Here is a 24,835-nt window from a genome sequence, read left to right on the forward strand (position 1 = left end):
TTAGATGGGCCGAATGGAATAGGAGAGACAAGGAGTTTGTGGCACAGCTTGACCAAAAGAAGGGCTCAGTTTAGAGGACACTTCCTGAGACATCAGGGGATCACCAATTTAGTACTGGAGGGAAAGGGGGGGGGGGGGGAATCGGAGAGAGAGGGAGAGACCAAAAGAGACGAATACAGCAAGCAGATTCAGTAAGGTGTAGGCTGCAGTACTTATTCTCGGATGAAGAGGCTCGCACAGGATAGAGTAGCATGGAGAGCTGCATCAAACCAGTCTTCGAACTGAATATCACAGGCACAACAAGGGCTGATGAAAAAGTTTCAGTTTCAGGGCGTCACTTCACCGAATATGCAACGTAGCGCGACTCCGATGCGGGGATATAAGTATCGACATGCAGTCAAGGGATTAGTGTGGTATTCGTGTCTTTCCGATGCACGTGCGTAAATGCGCAAACGTGAACTATGGTGGGAGAGACAAGGAGTTTGTGGCACAGCTTGACCAAAAGAAGGGCTCAGTTTAGAGGACACTTCCTGAGACATCAGGGGATCACCAATTTAGTACTGGAGGGAAAGGGGGGGGGGGGAATCGGAGAGAGAGGGAGAGACCAAAAGAGACGAATACAGCAAGCAGATTCAGTAAGGTGTAGGCTGCAGTACTTATTCTCGGATGAAGAGGCTCGCACAGGATAGAGTAGCATGGAGAGCTGCATCAAACCAGTCTTCGAACTGAATATCACAGGCACAACAAGGGCTGATGAAAAAGTTTCAGTTTCAGGGCGTCACTTCACCGAATATGCAACGTAGCGCGACTCCGATGCGGGGATATAAGTATCGACATGCAGTCAAGGGATTAGTGTGGTATTCGTGTCTTTCCGATGCACGTGCGTAAATGCGCAAACGTGAACTATGGTGGCGTTATTACCAATGCACCCAAACAAGACCAACGTGCAGTTATTCTTTTCTTGGCTGCCGAAGGACAAACACCGGTAGACATCCATCGGAGAATGGAGAATGTGTATGGGGCAGCACTTCTCACGAAAACCATTGCTATCGAATGGTGCGCCAAAGGGAGCTGCTACTTCATGGTAACGCACGTCCCCACATCCCAAATGTAACTCACGTGAGACACACTCGAGCATCTGCCCTATGGTCCTAATCTCTCTCCGTGCGATTATCACGTCTACGGCTCCTTAAAGAACGCTTTAAGGGTTAACGACTTCTGCCGTGACGAAGATGTGCAGCAGGCAGATACGAACTTCTTCACGCAGCAGGACACCGACTACCTTCAACCTGGAGCGCCGTCGAGATGATTGTCTCTATGCTCACGGCAATTTTGCCTGACTGGCATATCATTCTGGACTTCTACATCTACATCTACATTTATACTCAGCAAGCCACCCAGCGGTGTGTGGCGTCATTACCTCACTTTCCTGTTCCAGCCGCGTATGGTTCGCGGGAAGAACGACTGCCGGAAAGCCTCCGTGCGCGCTCGAACCTCTCTAGTTTTACGTTCGTGATCTCCTCGGGAGGTATAAGTAGGGGGAAGCAATATATTCGATACCTCATCCAGAAGCGCACCCTCTCGAAACTTGGACAGCAAGCTGCACCGCGATGCAGAGCGCCTCTATTGCAGAGTCTGCTACTTGAGTTTGCTAAACGTTTCCGTAACGCCATCACGCTTACCAAATAACCTTGTGGCGAAACGCGCCGCTCTTCTTTGGATCTTCTCTGTCTCTTCAGTCAACCCGAACTGGTACGGATCCCACACTGATGAGCAATACTCAAGTATAGCTCGAATGGTTGTTTTGTAAGCCGCCTCCTTTGTTGATGGACTACATTTTCTAAGGACTCTCCTAATGAATCTCAACCTGGCACCTGCCTTACTAACAATTAATTTTATATGATCATTCCACTTCAAATCGTTCCATACGCATACTCCCAGATATTTTACAGAAGTAACTGCTACCAGTGTTTGTTCCGCTATCATATAATCATGCAATAAAGGATTCTTCGTTCTATGTATTCGCAATAGATTACATTTGTCTATGTTAACGGTCAGTTACCACTCCCTGCACCAGGTACCTATCCGCTGCAGATCTTCCTGCATTTCGCTGCTATTTTCTAATGCTGCAACTTCTCTGTATACTACAGCATCATCCGCGAAAAGCCGCATGGAACTTCCGACACTATCTACTAGGTCATTTATATATATTGTGAAAAGCAATGGTCCCATAACACTCCCCTAACACACTTAACGGCCTTCGATCGGAAACTTTTTGATCGCCCCTTATCATAAAATAAATTTAAAGAAATTTCAAAGAAGTTTCATCTTATTCGAGCTTTGTGCTCCACTACTCTCGATTCGTCTGCAAAATGGGATTATACAGGGTGTTTCGGGAAGAAAGGTTAATATTTTAAACACTGACAGTATAAGTAATTATGAACAAAAAATATTATATGAACATAGGTCCGCAAATGCTTCTTTAGGGAGGCGTGGGTACTGAAAGGAACTTTCATTCTGCAAAACTGGTGCGCACAAAGTGAACATATACGCAATGAAACTGCGCCGTAACGTGATTTTCTTGCAAACAATGCACGGGTACATTCCATGTTTACGCTATGCCGCTTACCGCGTATTATGGTCATGTGACGTACGAGGTACGTAGAACAATCACCCATTGTATGCGCAGTTGTGCCGTGTAAGCCGCATAGTGTAGTGTACTGGCGACGGATCGGTTAGCTATGTAGTGTACGATGTTAATTGTGTTCGTACAAGAGCTAGTAGCAATGCCAGACGCGCGGCGTAGCCGCACGGTCTGGGGCGACTTGCCACGGTCCGCGCGGCCTCCTCCGTCGGAGGTTCGAGCATGGGTGTGTGTGTTGTCCTTGGCATAAGTGAGTTTCAGTTAGCTTAAGTAAGCATAGGGACCGAGGACCTTAGCAGTTTGGTCCCATAAGATCTTACCTCAAATTTCAAAAAAAAAAAAAAAAAAAACCAATGCCACACGTCTATACAGTAATGAGGAATACGCAGATATGGTGTATGTTTATGGTTTCTGCGACAATAGTGCTACCCTAAAAGAGAAGAACACCACAGGCGCTTTCCGACTCGACAATTACGTGATCGCGAGGTGTTTACCAAAGTGTTTATCACTTTGCGTGCAACAGGTTCACTTCCAAGCAGACAGTTTTCGTCCGAGCGTGCACGTCAACAAACTTTGCAAGAACAGGAAGAAATTATCTCAATTGTTGAGCGAAGTCCCAGTACGAACATACGAACAATGTCCCTGCGTATGAATGTCCCACAGACACGTGTACGGAAAGCCTGTATCCATTTCTCACACAGCGTGTCCAAAACATCCATCCACGTTGGCGACCATGCCCAACGACTTCAGTTCTGTCATTGGGTAATTGAGAATTGTCATTTGCTTTCATATACACTATTCACTAACGAAGCCCAGTTTTCACGACATGGAATAAACAACACACGAAATAATCATCAATGGTCGCAGGAGAATACACACGCTTCAGCGGACAGCGATTTCCAAGTTCGTTTTACCATAAATGTTTGTGCAGCATGACCAGTAACCTTTGGTAGGTCTATTTATTATCAATCAGCAATTGACGGGAGAGAGGTACCTGCATTTTATGGAAAATTCATTTGTGGAACTATTGGAAGACGTTCCTCTAGGCCGGCCGGTGTGATCGAGCGGTTCTAGGCGCTTCAGTCTGGAACCGCGCGACCGCTACGGTCGCAGGTTCGAATCCTGCCTCGGGCATGGATGTGTGTGATGTCCTTAGGTTAGTTAGGTTTAAGTAGTTCTAAGTTCTAGGGGACTGATGACCTTAGAAGTTAAGTCCCATAGTGCTCAGAGCCATTTGAACCATGTTAAGTCCTGTGGTGCGTGGTGCTTGGAGCCATTTGAACCATCTCAACCGCATCTACCCTAAACGCTGGATTGGTCGTGGCGGTGCTATTAACTGGACTCCAAGACCACCTGACCTTACACCTTTAGATTTCTGTTTATGGGGTTGGATGAAAACAGAGGTGCACTAAGTAAAGGTAAATAGACGAGATGAACTGCTTCGTCGCATCACGAACGCTGCTGAATTGATTAGGAACCAACCACAGGCAATTGAACAAGCAACACAACATCCTGAGATGTTCCACCTCAGCTTTGAAATCGCGCTAACTTCAACATGCGCCACACGCCATACGTTTGGTCTGAAGAAAAAAGTCAAACAGACCTATTTTGTGGCAATTTTACTCTTTTTATTTCCATAATAGTCAAAGTTGCCGAAAATTGTGTCGTTCACTAGTTACAAACGGGAAACAAAATAATTTTTTTCCCAAGCCGAAATTTTGGAGTGACTTTGAAAATGCAGATTCTACACCCTCGAAAACATATAGAAACCTAGCCAAAGAAAACATATACAAAATTTTCCACTAATTGCCCTGTCTGAGTACTATCTGAATTGGCTGCTTAGTGTGAGGAAAGTAACGGGGAGAGTCGAAGTAGACATCGGTGGAGAAGAGGCAGTGTTTAAGTGTTGCTACACTGCCGAAATCAGAATTCAAAACGTCATTCTACTGACAAGTGCCGTGGCAGGTAGTTAATTGTTGTAGGAGACACACATTTCATAGTAAAGGGTGCCCACAAAGTCGATCAGCAATCAGTGTACCCGCCTCTGGTGGAAACGAAGACAAATATTCTCGAATGGATTCATAAAGGTGCCGAATGGCATCCTGCGGTAGATTGTCCCAGTCATGGCTCAAATGGCTCTAAGCGCTATGCGACTTAACATCTGAGGTCATCAGTCCCCTTGACTTGGGGCTACTTAAACCTAACTAACCTACGAAAATCACACATATCCATGCCCGGGACAGGATTCGAACCTGCGACCGTAGCAGCAGCACGGCTCCGGACTGAAGCGCCTAGACCCGCTCGGCCACAGCGGCCGGCTGTCCCAGGCATCTTGCACCTTTTGTTGTAGTTCGGCAATTGTTCTTGCAGCTTATGGGAAACGAGAAAGTTCTCACTTCAATATGTCCAATAGCAGTTCAATAGACAAGGGATCTGTTGACCTTGCTGGCCTGACAGTTATACACCACGAGGAGCACCTTGCGTCACAAGAGCCATACATGGACGCGCATTGTCCTGCGGAAAAAGCCCATCACCTCCCTATCGAATAAATGGCAGAGGCAGGGGATAACAGCCTGTGCAATGCAGCACTGGTTACTTTACGCTGCAGAAACACCAGTTGTGACAGCGAGATGTAACTGTTGGCCAGCCCCCCACACCATTAAGCCTTGGATGGTACCAGTGAGTTGTGAGCGAATGCATCCTGGAATAAGCAGCTCGTCAGGTTTCGTCATACGCATGTACGTCCATCATTCGCATACAGACAGAACCTGCCCCCATCACAGAGCACCATTCCGCTCTCCAATCAACCCTTCCACGACGGTAGAGATGTGTTGCTCGGCGGTGTGGAATTTTGGCCAGAAACATATGTGATGCTAGTCCTGCTGCAAGCAGGCATTTCCCAGTGGTCCTTGGTGACACAGAAGGTTCAAAAAAATGGTTCAAACGGCTCTGAGCACTATGGGACTCAACATCTTAGGTCATAAGTCCCCTAGAACTTAGAACTACTTAAACCTAACTAAGGACATCACACACACCCATGCCCGAGGCAGGATTCGAGCCTGCGACCGTAGCAGTCCCGCGGTTCCGGACTGCAGCGGCAGAACCGCACGGCCACCGCGGCCGGCGACACAGCAGGTGCAGCCTGTGCCCCGATTTCTTACCTGGATGATTTTCGGTCGGTCACCGATGCTCGCTCGATGCGTCGAACTTGAGGAGCATGTGTACTGCGTGGACGTCCAGAACCTTGTCTATAATGTGGGAATGTTCCACAGACCACTGCTGAAAGAAGCGACACACCACATGTTGCCCGACATTTGCAGAATCCAGTCAATACGTCACCTGGATTCCCACAGGTCCACAACGCGAACACGTTCAAGATGATGAAGTTGTTCAAAATGAATATATACTCGTCTGCGGGGTATGATTGTGCCCTAGAATGAATGTTGCAAACACTTCTCAGCTCTAAACTCAGCACACTTACTGCCTGTAGAGTCATAGCAGAGGACGCACAGAAGGACCTCTTCAGCGCCATCTAATCGCCGTCGACCGTGATGAATGAATCACTAACACTACAACGCCGCAGAATGCACATATACCACTGAACACAGATCTTGAGGGTACCGCACTTTTTCCGACAATTTAGAATGTGGGTGCTATAGCTGGCATAAGTAGTGGTATTAACTTCAATGAGAACAGTGCCAGAACTAGAAACGGACGAAGACCCAAGGAGAACGATCACGCTGTTCTAATGTCCACACAGCTGCCGATTAACTAAATTATCACCTGAAGGGAAATCCTACAATCAGAGACCTTTCTAGGTCGACGATTTTCCGGGAACTTGCCCTACCCAGCGTCTACCTTTTGTTGAGGATACAAGGGAGATCGGTAAACAGAATAGAATGAAAGATGAATTCAAGATCAGAGCATTCCTTGTCCTGCCATGACTAAGCATACGGACTACAAACACAATGTTGCTGCCAGAACTGGCGTAGCAGGCACACATACTAAAATAAGATCGTTTTCTGGAAGATCCCGAGGGTTTGTTCAACAGCCAGATCGCGACATCTTCTTCCTCAACGAAAAATGGAAGAAGGTCCACGCAGTGTATGCCAATTGTGTCTTAAGCGTGATTCCTGAGCATAGGTGACGCGGAACAAAAAACCTAGTACATAAAACCAGTCATCACAACCATCGACATTCTCATCTTGCGCTACGACCTGCATAATTCATTTAAGTTAGATTGGTAGGGGAAGATGTTGTACATGGAGGTGTTTGATTGCAGTTTCAGTACACTGACCGTTTTTAGAACCACGTAAAAGAATGCGCAGTAAAGACCGCCGAAGGGAGTTTTCCCACTTTCTACTGCTTTTGGTGTTGTGAGACATGACATGTTTTGTGCAGCGTTTATAAATATTATGAATCCTTTATATGTAAGTGCTGCCTGATTTATTAAAACTATCTTGAGGATATTATTAATTCTTCAGTTACAGAGTTTTTTGTTGAGTAAAATTCTGTGTATTTTTAAAACTAGTTACGTGACGTGTAGACGTTTAAGGCATGCTCCAAGTCATTCACCACCTTGTGGCTTGAAATGGAGGGTCTTTTTACTATGGAACACGTTATATTTGCAAATGAACTGAGTTCCTTCAACTTCTTAACATTGTTCGCTGTCTGGGAAATGGAAATATGTGTCAGCTGCCAGCAGCTGCTATTTCAAAATGTTTTTAACTTGTAACTGGTTTTTGATGACACTTGTTCTTAATTTGACGTCACTTACTGATTATTGGTATGTATCAGAGTAATAATGTAACAAACAACTGTTAAATTCAGTACTGACAAAATTTTCCCGTTGGAACACTTTTAAATTTGAACAGAATATTTGTTCCTAGGTACATGTCCAAGTCGTACCTTGGAATAGATTTTCACATTTGGAAAACCCAGGATCAGACTGCGGCACACATAAAGTGAATGCTGTCATTTCAAAATGGAATAAAAAAATACATTAAACTTCAATTACAGGGCTGAGTAGAAGCGAAAGTCTGGAAAGTGTTCGAAGTTACAGCACTTTCCCCTACACAGAAATCACAAATATGTCCACTAGGTAAGGATTATTCCTAAACCACGAAATCACACGAAGCACGGAGATCAGCTGTACGGAAAACCGAAGCCTGACTACACTGTCACATGTGACAAAGTGATGTTCCAAAACGTAGCAGAAGCTCAGCTAAGCGCTCTGAAAGGGAGGAAGGGGCTCAATGGAGCCCCATATCAAATGACGTACAATACGTGGTGTGGCTCCTTCGCATGACAGTTCAGGAGGCTGTCACCCCATAGACCGAAATTGGCCAACCGTCCAGCGAGGTTTGTCTTTGCTGTAACTCCTGTCATTGGCGATCAGCATAGCTCATTAGTTACGGTGTTTGTGATACAACCTCTGGACCAGCAGATAGTTGAACACAGCCTGAAAAAAATAAAAAAGGAGCACCAAAGGGACATGATCCTCAGTGTAGCTGTGAGTACACACCATCGTCGAGTATGTAAATAATACGGAATGCGATTGTGTGTTAAGCAGAGAGGCTCCAGAGTGCATTAACGATGTTCGTGTTTAGTGTTACTACCAAGTCTGGTAGGGTATGAAAGGAGCGTGAAACGAGTCAGGTGGTGAAGATACAGAGATGCCGTGTACTTGTGTGAAATAATATTATCAATACCTGACGGACATTGAAAGAAGCATCATTCTATGTCTCCACTTGTCCAGTTGATCGAAGCGTGCAATATCCAGATTTGTAGGGTTTTGATCTTGGGCGATGTTGCACTGCATAAGAACGTGAAGGCAGACATAGTCTGCAATTTTATGGTTGAGAATATCTGACCACGAAAAGGGAGGATGTGCGAATTGTGCATCAAGCACATCATAACCCCTTTGGATCTACATCTACCAAACGAGAACAGATATAAACTACCTGCAACATTCTGTGTCATTCCACACCGCTGAACAGGGACTATCAGCAACCGGAATATGGAAGTACCTGATACGCCCTGCTAAACCGGCATGACAGGGCAGGTAGTTGGAACTGTGGAAAGGGGCCAAAATGACCGGCTGTCAGTTACACTCGAAGACATATAATTTTATTTATTTGACCAAACATTACAGTACAAATTCTTGAACTTAGTTATCGGCTGAATACGCCACACTATCTTATGATTTAAGGGCACAACCACTTTAATTTTAAAAAAACGCTACAAACCATTAACATGAAATTCAGACGCCAAAGGGAATATTTAGAAGGCAGAAGGCCTCACGTTAAGTAGACGGCTGAAGGCCCATGATTTAAGACTCAAAGTAAAATTAAACAAAAAAAAGACACCATGCGGAAGGCCTTATCTTCAATTAGGCTGAAAGCCCCAAACAGTCTAATGCTCGAAAGACAAAGATCCTTAATTTTAAAAACGGCTGAAGGCCCCATGACTTAAAACTCAAGGTAAAATAAATTTAAACAACAAAGCTTTATCTTAAATTAGGCTGAAGGCAGCAAACAATTTAACACTTGACAAGCAAGGAACTTTAAAACAGCTGAAAATCCATGACTTAAAACACAACTAAAATAATTTTTAGTAGCAGCAGGCCAAGGCTTTATCTTTAAACAACATATTAATCAGGCTGAAGGCCCAAACAATCTAACAATTGACACGCAAGGAATTTTAATTTTGAAGCAGCTGAAGGCCCATAACTTAAAACAACACTAAAAACAATTCAACTTTAATTCAAAACCATCGGCTATAAGCCATACAAATACACACAACAGAAAATAAGAAAAGGCAGTGCACCTAACGGCGCTCAGAAGTTCCGGGAGTTGGCCAGCACTTGAAATACTAATGATCACTTATGTGAGACAGGCAGTCGGCCCAACCGACAGACAGTCAACAGACCGGCAAGGTAACCTGTGCTCCACTCGACCAGCACACAACCGGGAGTTCAATGCAAAACGTAAAAAGGCATGGACGCCCACAACCAAGCATACATTAAGCTGTCAAACTACACACTGTGCTGGACAGCGACAACACGGTGAGGAAAGGACACTGCCTGAATTTACGTCCACTGCCAGGCCAGATAACCGGAACGTTAGCGGCCACAAGTCAGAAAATTCCACCAGTGCACTTCGATTGTAAATAACGAAATACAGATAGGCACCACCAGACCGTGGCTAAGCCTTCGCCAACTCGAACACACACGTTGTTGTCCACGGGAATGTCCCAACAGCCAACAACGAGAACCAAACGGCACAATGTGAACAGTCTTGACTTGCTGGTAAATTAAATCCAAACTCAACTTTCGTGTCCAGAGTCGGTGAGCCACGGACCTCGTAGCAATCTGAACAGCTCCACACACTCCGACACTGCGTAGAAACCGCCAGGGGGCCCGGCCAAACAACGCCCCGCGGAGGTTTCCACGCTGCTCCACGCCAACCGACCGACTGCACGCACACAGCACAGCCGGGAACTATAAGCACAAGACCAAAGCTAGTACAAGGTGCGACTATCGATACACACCGCTGCTGCCTCTAACGGAGAGAGAGAACAACAGCATAATCGCAATAACCGTGGGAAACCAAACACAGAAGAGGAACTAAGATATAAACCAATTCATAACATTAGCCCAACACGGCTCAGTGCCACCCCATGCGTAGGCTCCCGCTTACGCCAGAACACAAATGGTTGCGTTTGGAGAGATTCCACGACAGGGAATACAATATCAGAATCGACACCAAGATCCATAACGCCCAGTATTACTATTTAATGTTTAAATTATCAAGAGACCAATCTGACAATACTGATGATTTTACTCACACCGGCATCTATACAGCAACGATTACAATTATTAAAAATGACCTAAAAAGATTAATGAAAGAATTAATGTAATTTTACAAATGATTGGTGGACACTACCGACCAATCACGAAGGTGCGCCCTGCGCGGGCAGGCCGGATACAGGATAGTCCAAAACGGTGTCTAACATTCATACAGGCAACATGGGTGTGCTACGAGTGGTTATTTCTTAACCACAAGTGAGTTAAACTTTGCTTCTCTCATGGGAAAAGTTTGCACCCAGCGTTGAACCGCCATCCTGATTGTGGCATCCTAAAGACCACGAGTGCTGCTTTTCACTTGAGAAAACAACGAAAAATTTTATTGCAAGTATGGCGACGATCTGAAATGAAGAAACATGCAAACCCATGCAGAGCATCGCTTTGTGAATGGCATAGTGTTCAAAAGGTTAAAATCAAATTCTACAGTCGTTACTGTGCTTAATGAGTTCAGAATGGCTCTCGTATAGGTTAATTGTGAGGACACACTTTCTCCTTTTGATCTGAATTAGTAAATGAGGTGGTCACAGTCTTTAAATCGCATGTTAAGAGCCATGGTTAACAGAAAATAAATTCAATGGGGACATAACAGCTTTAAAAGTGATGAAATAAGCAAGGCTGCATCTGATTGAAACTATCTAGAATTTACTTCTGTGGTTCAGTCAATGTAGCCCTCTGCACGCCACCTTCCACAAACTAAAAATTGCACAGATAGTGTGTCCGATATAGAAGTGAGCCTCGACAGAAATTCTCCTCATTTTAAGATGGGAAATATTACATTACGACTATATAGATAACAGTCAGCTAGTGGCGAGGATCATATTGTTTGTAAGAAGTTTTACTGTGAAACGTTGTGCATTTCACATGGAATATTAGCTCTGAGGTTAAAACGAAATCCGGAAACAGATCTGTCTCTTTCTGATGCATGCATCACGTAACAAGACTCCAAACCATATAGAGGAAAATATGCCGAAATTTGTTGGCTCCTCTATAACAAATATTGGATTGCGATGCTGCGAACTTCTATTTCGTTCTATTTTTTCACGAGTAATAAGATGTTCAGAATAGTAAAAAACGATTCAAACATAGAGCTGATGTGGTCTGCATTTCAACGTAATATTAAAAATTGGAAATGCCTGTACATCCACATTTCGTGACAAAAAAAGTAAAGCATCCACCAGGGAAGGAACAAACAAAATGGCACTTTACTGGTTGGAAGATATGTGATGTTAACTGATTGACTACAAAATCGAGTCACATTTGGACAGGACTTATATGCCCACGCTTCGTGATGACGTTACATCCACTCTGGCCTGGATGCAGGCACTGATGCGTTTGGGAAGGCAGTCATAAGGCCGTTGAATCTTCTCCCGAGGCTAGCTAGCCTGGATACTTGCGTTGGTACGGAATTCATGTCCTGGACGGTCCCACAAAAGTTCTGTCGGGTACAGATCTAATGACCTCGCTGGCCCCAGGAGTCCCTAACATCACTCAGACAGTTCATAGAGACACCTGTCATGTCTGGATGACGATTTTCCTGTTGAAAAATGACACCACAAACATTGTATGAGAGGTAACACATGAGAACATAGGATGACTATCCCGTACCGTTGTCATATCATTGTTTCAACAACCCCTACCAGCTGTCACCTGAGGTCATAAGCAGTGCCCCCCCCCCCCCTCACTCCATAAAGCCAGAAATAACACCGCTGTGCTTCACCAAACTACTGGAAGGAAGGGGCCTCTTCCCATGTCGCCGCCATACTCACCGACGATGATCGCACAGGTTACCGCAGAACCGCGGTTCATCATTGAGCGCTGTGCGACGTAATTCAACAGCAGTCAGTTCTTCACAATCATGTCATCACTCCAGACTTAGCCTAAATGTTGTGGTGTTTACGGTAGCCAACGCATGGGATGGTTCAAAATATTTCAAATGGCTCTGAGCACTATGGGACTTAACTTCTGAGGTCATCAGTCCCAGAGAACTTAGAACTACTTAAACCTAACTAACCTAAGGACACCACACACAGCCACGCCCGAGGCAGGATTCGAAACTGCAACCGTAGCGGTCGCGCGGCTCCAGAGTGTAGCGCCTAGAACCGCTCTACCACTCCGGCCGGCCATGGGATGGTACTTCCTTAGTCCAGCTGTTGCTTGTCTCTGACAAATAGTGTGGAAGAACATAGGATGTTATTGGGACTCCATTACTTGTTCTCGGATGGAGACACTGATGTGAAATCGTTACAATGTGCTTGGTGCACAATACGGCGATCCCCCTTGTGCTGGACAGATGTGACGGATCAACACCTCGACGACTAATATAACTACCCTCACGTTTCCGTATGGCCCAACATCGGACCACTGTCGCATCAGAATGATCCGCAAATTTCGATATTTCACAGTTCGACCAGCTGACGAAATGCTGTCTCACACGAGAACGCAGCATCTCCATATCCTTCACAGTGGTGATTCAAACATCTGAAGGCCTTCAAGCATCTTATAACACTACCAGGCCTGAAACAACACTAAACATCAACAAAATTAAAGCAATCTGGTGACCGTTCGACCTGTCACAGAGAATTGTAGCTCTGATCATTTAAGTACCTGCCGATAGTACGAAGTTGCAGCGACATCCAACGATGTCTTCTGTGTGTTTCACTACCTTTGCCAGGTAGTGAATATCACAGTATCACCGCAGGAAATTCACCATAGCACGTGTTCTAAGGAAAAGTAATACAAATACAAGGATCTTGTAATTCAGTTACCTCTCATTGCATTTCCAAATCACAGCATCTGTTGCAACTGGAAATGGCGGTGTAATATGTTCATTTTATTTGGAACACAAGTCCTGATAGTCTCTTCACACTCTGGCAAAGTTTCGCAATGATTTCTAGGCAAACAGCGAAAAATTTATGAAAGTAAATTGCAGCGACAAAAACATTCGAGATGTTTTGCCATGACAAAAATACAGCTACACGGCACCGAGCTACAACTTATAAGAAGCGTATGATTGCGTGTTTGTGTGTGTGTGTGTGTGTATGTGTGTGTGTGTGTGTATGTGTGTATGTGCGCGCGCGTATGTATCTACTCTATTTTACTGGGATCAGATTACAATTTTAAAATCATTGCAATTTCGCTTTTTAATCTGTTACTATCTCTTTTCTTCTTCTGTTTATTCAATGTTTTGTAACTGTTTAGGAACCATACCTGTACGAGTGCGGCCGATGCACATTCCACGACAATGATAGTGGCAGTGGAGAAGATAAAGAGAGCGATAAGTAAGTAATAGAATAGAAATTTTAACCATTTTATTGGCTGTGATCCAGCAACCGTACGATAATTAATTAGAGGACGTATTTACAGCCGCTTCGGTTGCACAAAATTTTGGCAATTGACCACAGTTTCGTCTGCACTAGGGCAATCTTTATCAGAATAAAAAGTTACATGGAAAACATGTTTAACGAAACACTTTTGCTCAGATTTTTTAGAACATGGTGTGATTACCTGTTTTCCATGTAACTTTTTATTCTGATGAAGATTGCCCTAGTGCAGGTGAAACCGTGGCCAATTCACAAAATTTTGTGCAATCGAAGTCGCTGTGTATACGTCCTGTAATTTAACAGAAAAAATTTGTTTTCCTTATTACGTAAAAATGTTAACGTAGAATAAAGCATAAAATGCTATGTAATAATGGGTAAAGCCTTTTTCTAACGACTTATGCTCACATGGGACACTAATTAGCTAAGTTAAAAAAAATGGCTCTGAGCACTATGGGACTTAACTTCTGAGGTCATCAGTCCCCTAGAACTTAGAACTACTTAAACATAACTAACCTAAGGACATCACACACATCCATGCCCGAGGTAGGATTCGAACCTGCGACCGTAGCGGTCGCGCGGTTCCAGACTGTAGGGCCTAGAACCGCTCGGCCACTTCGGCCGGCAATTAGCTAAGTTATCATAGTTACATTCAAAACACACATCAAAAATGAAAAAGAGCAGCGGTCTTAAAATAAGAATCTGTTCTTGTGTCCACACTGGAAAAAGATTAGTCACACGCAAGATAAATCACGCTAATAACATGTAACACCGTCTTGAGCTTTGATAACGGCCTTATTTCGACGAAGGACGGAGTTCACAAGTATCTGACGTATGCATATCCAGATGAAAAAATTATTAGATCACGAAGAGCTACCGAACTGCGTTGGTGTCAAGTGCTGCCTTTCATCCACTGTTCAGAATTGCAACACATCTTTTCTTTTGGAAGAAGCAGTAGCGTGCCTGTGTGTTCGTACGACTGTAAAAGTGTACGTTCAGCCCCGTAAGGACGGCTGTTTTCATCTTGCAGGAATGTCAACAGCATACTCATAATGGTGATGTTCACTGAGATGGGATACTGTGTGCCGGGGCAGCATTTCGTACGCGAGCTGAATTCTTGTCTTTATGTCCCATAAATGTTCCATGGGATGCATGTCGGGCGATCTGCATGGCCATATCATTCGCTCAAATTGTGCACAATGTTCTTCAAACCAATCGCGAACGACTGTGGCCAGATAACATGGCGCATTGTCATCGATAAAAATTCTATCTTTGTCTTGGAACATGACGTCCATGAATGGCTGCAAATGGTCTCCAGCCGAACATAACGATTTCCTGTCAACGACAGGTTCATTTCGACCACACGATCCATTCCACTCCATGTAAAGAAAGCCCACACCATAATGGGACCATCACCAGATTGCAGACTGCCTTGTTGACAACCTTGGGCCATGGCTTCGTGGGGTCTACGCCACACTGGAATCCTACTATCAGCTTTAACCAACTGAAATCTAGTTATATTTGGCCCAGCCGATATCGTCACTTGCTCAGGAGAGGCGCTGCAGGCGATGCCGTGCTGTCAACAAAGGCACTCGCGTCGGTCGTCTGTTGCCATACCCATTAGCGCCAAATTTCGCACCAAGGATATTTTCGTCGTTCGTTCCACATTTGTTTCCGGGATTATTTCACGCTGCGTTGCTTGTGTGTTTTCACTGACAAACCTATGCAAATGCCGCTGCTCTCGGTCGTCAAGTGAAGCCTTCTCAGGCTTTAGTCCAAGAGGGGCTGTGAAAGCTCGCAGTAAGCTGATTGTATCGGGAGTTTTGAATCACTTTGGAGCTCCAAGTACCATGGTACGCGTGTATCAAATATACAGTTTCTTTTTAAGTTTAATTGTATAGACCAAACACCCTGAAGTCTGAATGCCGGCTTTGTTGATTTTAAAAACAAACTGTCCATTGCTATTTTAAAATCCTTGAAATTACGGTGGGTGAATATACCAAAAACAAATGGATATGGACATGCTTGGGCCTTCAGGAGCCTTTCATCCCAGGTTTCGGGAAGTTCGGCGATGATAATTATCCTGCGTTGCCCAGAAATAAATGAAAATCCATGGTCCTTTGGTAGATTGCTATGACCATGAACGGGAAATAAGTACCTAACCCTTTTTACAAAAATTTTAAGAACGTGCACTATACAGAAGAGGACGTAAACCATTATTTTATTTTTGTTTTCCCCAGGACAGTTGTCACAACCAGCTCCTCGGTTAACTCTGAGTGTGAGATGCTGTTTTTGAAATGCAGCAGAATCCCATTGGACCCTTCTTCCCCTCAGTTTCCAAATATCTGTGTATTTAAACATTTACTGTTTTCAAAGATATAATGCCACAACTGTCAGATGTAGTATACAACACTCGTTGGTAGATATGAGGAGGAGATAAATTTTGTATATAAGCAAGTAAGACGCAGTTAACTTTTCCCTGTTTGGCTTTCAGAACGAACTTTTTCTTTCCATCAAAGAATGCCTGCACCGCTCTGAGGTGAACGGCTTTATGTACCTCAAAACGTTTTCTCTCCGTATCTTCTTATCTGCTTTTATTTCTTGCTAAAGCGAATCCCCCATTCGGATCACCGAGAGGGGATTGCCAAAGGGGAGGTTACCATGAGAAAAAGATTGAATAATCAGCGAAATAATAACATTCCACGAGTCGGGGCGTGAATGTCAAAAGCTTGAACGTGGCAGGGAAACTAGAAAATGTGAATAGGGAAATGCAAAGACTCAAACTAGATATAGTGGGGGTCAGTGAAGTGAAGTGGAAAGAAGAAAAGGATTTCTGGTCAGATGAGTATAGCGTAATATCAACAGCAGCAGAAAATAGTTAAACGGGAGCAGGATTTGTTATGAATAGGAAGGTAGGGCAGAGATTGTGTTACTATCAGCAGTTCAGTGATAGGGTTGTTCTTATCAGAATCGACAGCAAACCAACACCGACAACGATACTTCAGGTATACATGCCGACGTCGCATTCTGAAGATAGAGAAAGTGTATGAGGATATTGAAAGGGTAATACAGTATGTACAGGGAGATGAAAATCTAATAGTCATGAGGGACAGGAATGCAGTTGTAGAGGAAACAGTCGAGGAAAAGGTTACAGGAGAATATGGGCGTGGGACAAGGAATGAGACAGGAGGAAGATTAATTGAGTTCTGTAATAAACTTCAGTTAGTAATAGCGAATACTCTGTTCAGGAATCACAAGAGGAGGAAGTATACTTGGCCGAATGATACGGGAAAATTTCAGTTAGATTACGTCATGGCCAGACAGAGATTCCGGAATCAGATACTGGATTGTAAGGCAGGCCCAGGAGCAGATATAGACTCAATCACTACATATTAGCGATGAAGAGTAGGCTGAAGTTTAAGACATCCGTCAGGAAGAATCAATACGCAAAGAAATGGGATACGGAAGTACTAAGGAATGACGAGATACGCTTGAAGTTCTCTAAGACTATAGATATAGCAGTAAGGAATATCTGAGTAGACAGTACAGTTGAGGGGGAATCGCCATCCCTAAAAAGGGCGATAACAGAAGTTGGGAAGGAAAACATAGGTATAACGAAGCTAACAGTGAAGAGATCGTGGGTAACAGAAGAAATACCCCCAATTTATCGATGAAAGGAAGAAGTACAACAATGTTTCGGGAGACTCAGGAATGCCGAAATACAAGTCGCTGAGGAATGAAATAAATACGGGGAAGCAAGACGAAATGGCTTCATGAAAAATCTTAAGAAATCGAAAAAGAAATGATTGTCGGTAGGACAGACTCAGCATACAGAAAAGTCAAAACAACCTTCAGTGACATTAAAAGCAATGATGATAACATTAAGAGTGCAACGGGAATTCCATGGTTAAATACAGACGAGAGAGTGGATAGGTGTAAAGAATACATTGATAGCCTCTATGAGGGAGAAGATTTGTCTGATGTGATAGAAGAAGACACAGGAGTCGATTTAGAAGAGATAGGGGATTCAGTATTAGAATCAGAATTTAAAAGAGCAAATAAGGCAGTAGGGATGGATGACATTCCATCAGAATTTATAAAATCGCAGGGGGGGGGGGGGAGTGGCTACAGAACGACTAAAATGGTTCAAATGGTTCTGAGCACTATGGGACTTAACATCTGAGGTCATCTGTCCCCTAGAACTTAGAACTACTTAAACCTAACTAACCTAAGGACATCACACACATCCATCCCCGAGGCAGGATTCGAACCTGCGACCGTAGCAGTCCTACTGTTCCGGACTGAAGCGCCTAGAACCGCTCGGCCACCGCGGCCGGCACAGAACGACTATTCACGTTGGTGTGTAGAACGTATGAGTCTGGTGACATACCATCTGACTTTCGGAAAAAACATCATCCGCACAATTCCGAAGACGGCAAGAGCTGACCCGTGCGAAAATTATCGCACAATCAGCTTAACAGCTCATGCATCGAAGCTGCTTACAAGAATAATATACAAAAGAATGGAAAAGAAAATAGAGGATGCGCTAGATGACGATCAGTTTGGCTTTAGGAAAGGTAAAGGCACGAGAGAGGCAATTCTGACGTTGCGGTTAATAATGGAAGCAAGGCTAAAGAGAAATCAAGACACGTTCATAGGATTTGCCGACCTGGAAAAAGCTTTCGACAATGTAAAATGGTGCAAAATGTTCGATATTCTGAGAAAAATAGGGGTAAGCTATAGGGAGAGATGGGTCATGTACAATATGTACAACAGCTAAGAGGGAATAATAAGAGTGGACGACCAAGAACGAAGTGCTCGTTTTAAAAAGGGTGTCAGACAAGGATGTAGTCTTCCGCGCCTAATGTTCAATCTGTACATCGAGGAAGCAATAATGGAAATAAAAGAAAAGTTCAAGAGTGGAAAAAAGATTCAAGGTGAAAGGATATCAATGATAAGATTCGCTGATGACATGAGTGAAAGTGAAGAAGAGTTACATGATCTGCTGAACGGAAGTAACAGTCTAATGAGTACAGAGTATGGATTGAGAGTAAATCGAAGAAAGACGAACGTAATGAGAATTAATAGAAATGAGAATAGCTAGAAACTTAACATCAGGACTGATGGTCATGAAGTAGATGAAATTAAGGAATTCTGTTACCTATGCAGTAAAATAACCAATGACGGACGGAGCAAGGACATCAAAAGCAGACTAACAATGGCAAAAAGGGCATTCCTGGCCAAGAGAAGTTTACTAATACCAATTATCGGCCTTAATTTGAGGAAGACATTTCTGAAAATGTACGTCTGGAGTACAGCATCGTATGGTAGTGAAACACGGACTGTGGGGAAACCGGAACAGGAGAGAATCGAAGAATTTTAGATGTGGTGCTACAGACGAATGTTGAAAATTAGATGGACTGATAAGGTAAGGAATGAGGAGGTTCTGCACAGAGTCCATGGTACTAGAGGGAAAAAGCAGTTCCACAAACAGCAACATCTCCTGTTACATGCTCGCTGTAGGTGAAAGTCGCTGCCCGAGATGTCATATTGTTTCCATCACTTTTCTTGGTCTAAAGTTAGCGATAACATGCGTGCCTGTCAAAACACTGAGATTAGTATCTTTCGACACCATTTTGTTAAAGACTGCAACGATCTTGCGCCGGGCTTCTTCCCCTACTTTCTCAAAACAGCGGAGCCTCTAACACAGATAGAAAAACAGATAGAAAATAACTGATTATATTTCAAAGATAAAGTGTTTAGGGACTACATTTTCTTTAGATGTGACAGGTATACCACAATCACAGAAATAACAGGAGACAGCAATAAAAATTACGATAACTGAGGTGTCCATTCGAACGGGTTTTACCGGTACAGTACCAGTTCTTTGATCACTGTCCTGGCCAGTTGCGAAATAAAACCAATACGCTTGTGAAAATAAAAAATAGTAGGCACCATTAAAGCATCAAATATATATTTTCTTTTGCAAAATTACTTTTATAGTATAAACAAAAGAAGTATATTTTATGGCTGTAACCTACCTGGGGGCAATAAGGACACAATCGACATGAGTTTAACTAATTATTATTTAAACAAATTTTACCAATAAAATCACAGTCAGTTGTGCTGCTGGGTTAGCCGTTAATACTTTGTACCAATGTACGGTCTTACTTCAGTGCTGTGCAAACGACAAAACTCGGATCCGGCGACGAAACTGTGTTGCTGGAACTTCTGCTGTTGTTGTTGAAGACGGTAGCATCTTGTGGTAGCATGGCTAATTACAGGAACGGGGAATCGTACTTAATACAGCCTCTTCCGCCCGTCCACTGTCCGTACTCCTGCTGTTGTGCTGCTGGGTTAGCCGTTAATACTTTGTACCAATGCACGGTCTTACTTCAGTGCTGTGCAAACGACGAAACTCGGATCCGACGACGAAACTGTGTTGCTGGAACTGCTGCTGTTGTTGTTGAAGACGGTAGCATCTTGTGGTAGCATGGCTAATTACAGGAACGGGGAATCGTACTTAATACAGCCTCTTCCGCCCGTCCACTGTCCGTACTCCTGCTACTAGACATCTGGCTGGCGCGCGTACATGTAGCCACCGAAAATGGTACTCTCTACTGCGAGAGCGTTAACACCACGCTTCCGCACACTACAACCTCTGGAACCCGTCTCCCTCTCTCTCCGCGCAACAACTCCCTCTCCAAAGATTTTACAGTGCACAAGCACTGCTATTATCGTTGCAAGTCGATGCAAATAACAATTACTTTGACTTTTTCCCAGAGCTTCTAAGTTTCACTGTAAGACACAGATAAATACAATGAAACGTCAACATACTTCTACCTAAATTTACACATACAGTGAAGCAATGTCCTTCCTTATTAAAAGAAAGATTTAAACTACAAATATTTACACAAAATTCAGAGAAAAAATTATTTATCGCTAACAGGTGACATGCATCCTGCATTTTCGGTGTTACATGGCATTCTTTCTATTAATTTTTGAAGAATGGTAAAGACAAATAGAAATAAAACTGACGTCTGAGCTATTTCAAATGTACCAGCTTAGAAATGTTCACCTTATGATAATCCATGCGATACCACTGACTAATGACAAAACAGTAAATACGTGATACTACAAACCTCCAGTTCTCTCCAGTCATGCGAATTTCCCGAAGTGGTGAACGTCTTCTCGACCACGCACTTTGGCATCGCGAATGTGATCATTCTTTTTCCTCTTCCTTGGTTTTTTCGCGTCCACTCTGTATCATTTGTATGCATATTAACGTAAAAACTTGAGGAGTGTAACCTAGAAGAACGAGAACGGTTGTAAACAAAGTGTAGTGTTCCAGTGGTTTCTCGGGAGTTGAGCTGAGCATCAATATCTAGTGGTGTTCTTGAAAGTTTTTGGCAGATTAAAACTGTGTGCCGGACCGAGACCCGAACTCGGGACCTTTGCCTTTCGCGGGCAAGTGCTCTACCAACTGAGCTATCCAAGCACGACTCACGCCCCCTCCTCACAGCTTTACTTCTGCCAATACCTCGTCTCCTACCTTCCCAACTTTACAGAAGCTCTCCTGCGAACCTTGCAGAACTAGCACTCCTGAAAGAAAGGATATTGCGGAGACATGGCTTAGCCACAGCCTGGGGGATGTTTCCAGAATGAGATTTTCACTCGGCAGTGGAGTGTGCGCTGATATGAAACATCCAAGAATATTAAAACTGTGCGCCGGACCGAGACTCGAACTCGGGACCTTTGCTGTGAGGACGGGGCGACAGTCGTGCTTGGGTAGCTTAGTTGGTAGAGCACTTGCCCGCGAAAGGCAAATGTTCCGAGTTCGAGTCTCGGTCCGGCACACAGTTTTAATCTGCCAGGAAGTTTCATATCAGCGCACACTCCGCTGCAGAGTGAAAATCTCATTCTAGTGGTGTTCTTGCCAGCAATAGTCCAGACATGTAGGGATTTTGCCGAGACTCCATATTTTGCTATTCTCATACACTACGACTTCACTTGATTTGACAGAAGCAATTGTGCAACCGCGTGCGCAATGCATGATGGCGCCTCTAAACCTCATTTTTCGATTTTTTGACTAGTGGGGTTTTGCTACCAACTCTTGACACACGCACACACTCATTATTTTAACGGAAGACATTGAAATATCTCGACAACTACATATCGGATCAAAAAAAGTCCTAACTCCAATTCGTTTGTCTCGGAGTGATACCACACTCGAGCTGCCACACAATCCCATGCGTGGGTGTTGGGGTGTCCTTAAAATCTTTAATGGGGATCGCCCTTTTTTATTGCAGATTACGATTCTACGGCAAAATCTACAAAAGTGTTGTCTTAAGCATTTTCTTAGTTTCGACACAGGTGACTCTGTAATCGGAGGAATACAAATGGGCACACAATCGTAATTTACGACATGCTGGTCAAAGACCCTTGAATATCCAATGACACTTCCACAAGATTTCGGGATTGCAGCCGGATCTCATCGACTTCTTTCCACGATATTTCGGCTGACAACCTTACAGCCATCTTCAGGCGAGTGTAACCGGATTTTACGTCGCTGGATTTTTTTTTTTTGTTGGGATAATAAAAGAAAAGGTGTAACAGTAGGTGCCAACAGGCCGTGCAGACATGGTCGACCGTATCAGAAACGCCTGTGCTGACATTTCCACAGATATACTCCTGTCCTGTGTAACGTCATTTGAAGCTGGCAGTACTACGTTTGAATATTTATCAATTGGAAAAGTAGAGTAACGTTCGCATCCAGAAACGGCCACAGTGTCTCGTCGTGTAGTCCCCCGTTCGGTATGTCGCAGGAATACAATGTTGCGATTGGAGTTTCCAATTAGAAATTAAGAAATACTGGCCTGTCATACCCTCTCAGCATGGTGGTGGGATTCTGCATGCTATTGAATATTCAAGGGGCATTGACTAGCACGTCGTAAATTACTATTGTGTATCCATTTTTATTCCTCCGATTACAGCGCCATCTGGGACGAAACGGAGAAAATTCTTTTGACAAAATGTATGCAAATTTTATCCTAGAAACGTAATCTGCAATAAAAAAAAGGGGGGTTGCCATTGAAGATTTCAAAATTGCCGCCCGCCATCCACGCACAGGGTGGGGTTGAGGGGGTGTCTAATGTGGTATCACTGGATGTCGCCTTCGGAGAAAAAGAAATGGGAATTATAACTTTTTTTGATCCGATGGATAGTTTTCGAGATATTTCAATTTGTTGAGTTAAAATGAACACCCTGTATATGTGTGAGTATACTCAGGTGATAAAAATCATGGGATATCTCCTAATATTGTGTCGGACCTCCTTCTGCCCAGTGTATTACGGCAACTCTACTTGGCATGGACTCATCGAGTCGCTGCAGTTCCCCTACAGAAATACTGAGCCCTACTGCCTCTAAAGCCGTTCATAAGTGCGAAGGTATTGCTGGTAAGGATGTTGTGCACGACCTGAACTCTCTATCATGTCCCATAAATTTTCGACGGGATTCATGTCGGGCGACCTAAGTGGCTAAATCATTCGCTCTAACTCTCTAGTTATGTTCTTCAAACGAGTCCCAAACAATTGTTGTCCAGTGGCATGACACTATTGTTTGGCAGCATGAAGGCTATGAAGGTCTGCAAATAGTCTCCCAGTAGCCGAGCGTAACCATTTCCAGTCAAAGATCGGCCAGTTGGACCAGAAGATCCAGTCCGTTCCATGTTAACACAGCCTACGTAATTATGGAGCCACCATCAGCTTGCACAGTACCCTGCCGACAACTTGGGTCCATGGCTTCGTGGGGCTTGCGCCACACTCAAACCCCACCATCAGCTCTTACCAGCTGAAATCAGGACTCCTCTAACAAGACCACGGTTTTGATTTCCAAGTCTAGGATAGTCTAAGATCCAGACGATACAGTGATGAACCCAGAAGAGTCGCTGCAGGCGATGTCATGCTGTTAGAAAAGGCATTCGCGTCACTCATCTGCTGCCGTAGCCCATTAACGCCAAATTTCGCCGCACTGTCAAAGCGAATATGTTCGTGGTACATTCCACATTGATTTATGCGGTTATTGCACGCAGTGTTGCTTGTCTTTTAGCACTGACAACTCTACGAAAACGCCATTCACTCGGTCGGTAAGTGTAGGCCGTCAGCCACTGCGTTGTTCTGAAATTTGGTATTCTCGGCACACTCTTGACACTGTAGGTCTCAGAATGTTGAATTCCCTACCGAATTCTGAAATGGAGTGACCCACGAGTCTAGCTGCAACTATGATTTCTCGTTCGAAGTCTGTTAATTCCCGTCGTGAAGTCATAATTACGTCGGAAACCTATTCACATAAATCACCTGAATACTCAATGACAGCTCCATCAATGCATTCCCCTTTATACCTTGTGTACGCGATACTACCGCCATATGTATGTGTGTATATCGTTATCCCATGACTTTGCACCTCATCGTATATGGGAGGAACAGATCGTCTAATTTTTTTTTTTGTATGTCCATCCTTGTGATTGGAGGTATGAGGAAATACGGCCGTTCACTATTCTTAGAAAATGAAACACCTACATCCGACTTGTGTGGTTACCGGTTTCGGTGCCTCAGAATCAACTTATGCCTCAAGATGGTGCACTGACGCGCCGAAACTGGTAGCCACACAATAAATGACATCGTAAGGACGGCTATAGGTGTTTCATTTTCTTACTATTTGTCTAATGGTTTAAATCCCTCCTCCCCCCTCCACCCCTGTCGTAGTAAAAACCAACTGTATGAAAGAAAACAAAAATGCACGTTTTCACATTACAGAACAGCATTTTATTCCGCGTTGTAAACTGTAACAGGAAAGCTTAACATTGTTGTTTAAAAAATATACAGTCTATGCCCATCCAAATGTTTATTAGAGTATCGACTAAAAATTTGAACCAAAGTGGTCAAGAAATTTTCGAGATCCTTGACTCTTCCCAAGGATAGTCCATATTAGAAGGTATCCAGTTCCGTA

General features: G+C 43.9%; 1 protein-coding gene across 1 annotated transcript in view; it reads left to right on the forward strand.

Moving 5' to 3' along the window:
• Positions 1 to 24,835, forward strand: part of LOC126235444 (uncharacterized) — a 449,334-nt gene that overhangs the window by 51,632 nt on the left and 372,867 nt on the right. Inside the window, exon 3 of the mRNA XM_049944167.1 lies at positions 13,710 to 13,789. Coding sequence (XP_049800124.1) covers positions 13,710 to 13,789 — 80 coding nt within the window. The remainder of the gene's footprint in view (positions 1 to 13,709; positions 13,790 to 24,835) is intronic.

The sequence above is a fragment of the Schistocerca nitens genome, chromosome 2 (genome assembly GCF_023898315.1).
Source record: "Schistocerca nitens isolate TAMUIC-IGC-003100 chromosome 2, iqSchNite1.1, whole genome shotgun sequence".
NCBI lineage: Eukaryota > Metazoa > Arthropoda > Insecta > Orthoptera > Acrididae > Schistocerca > Schistocerca nitens.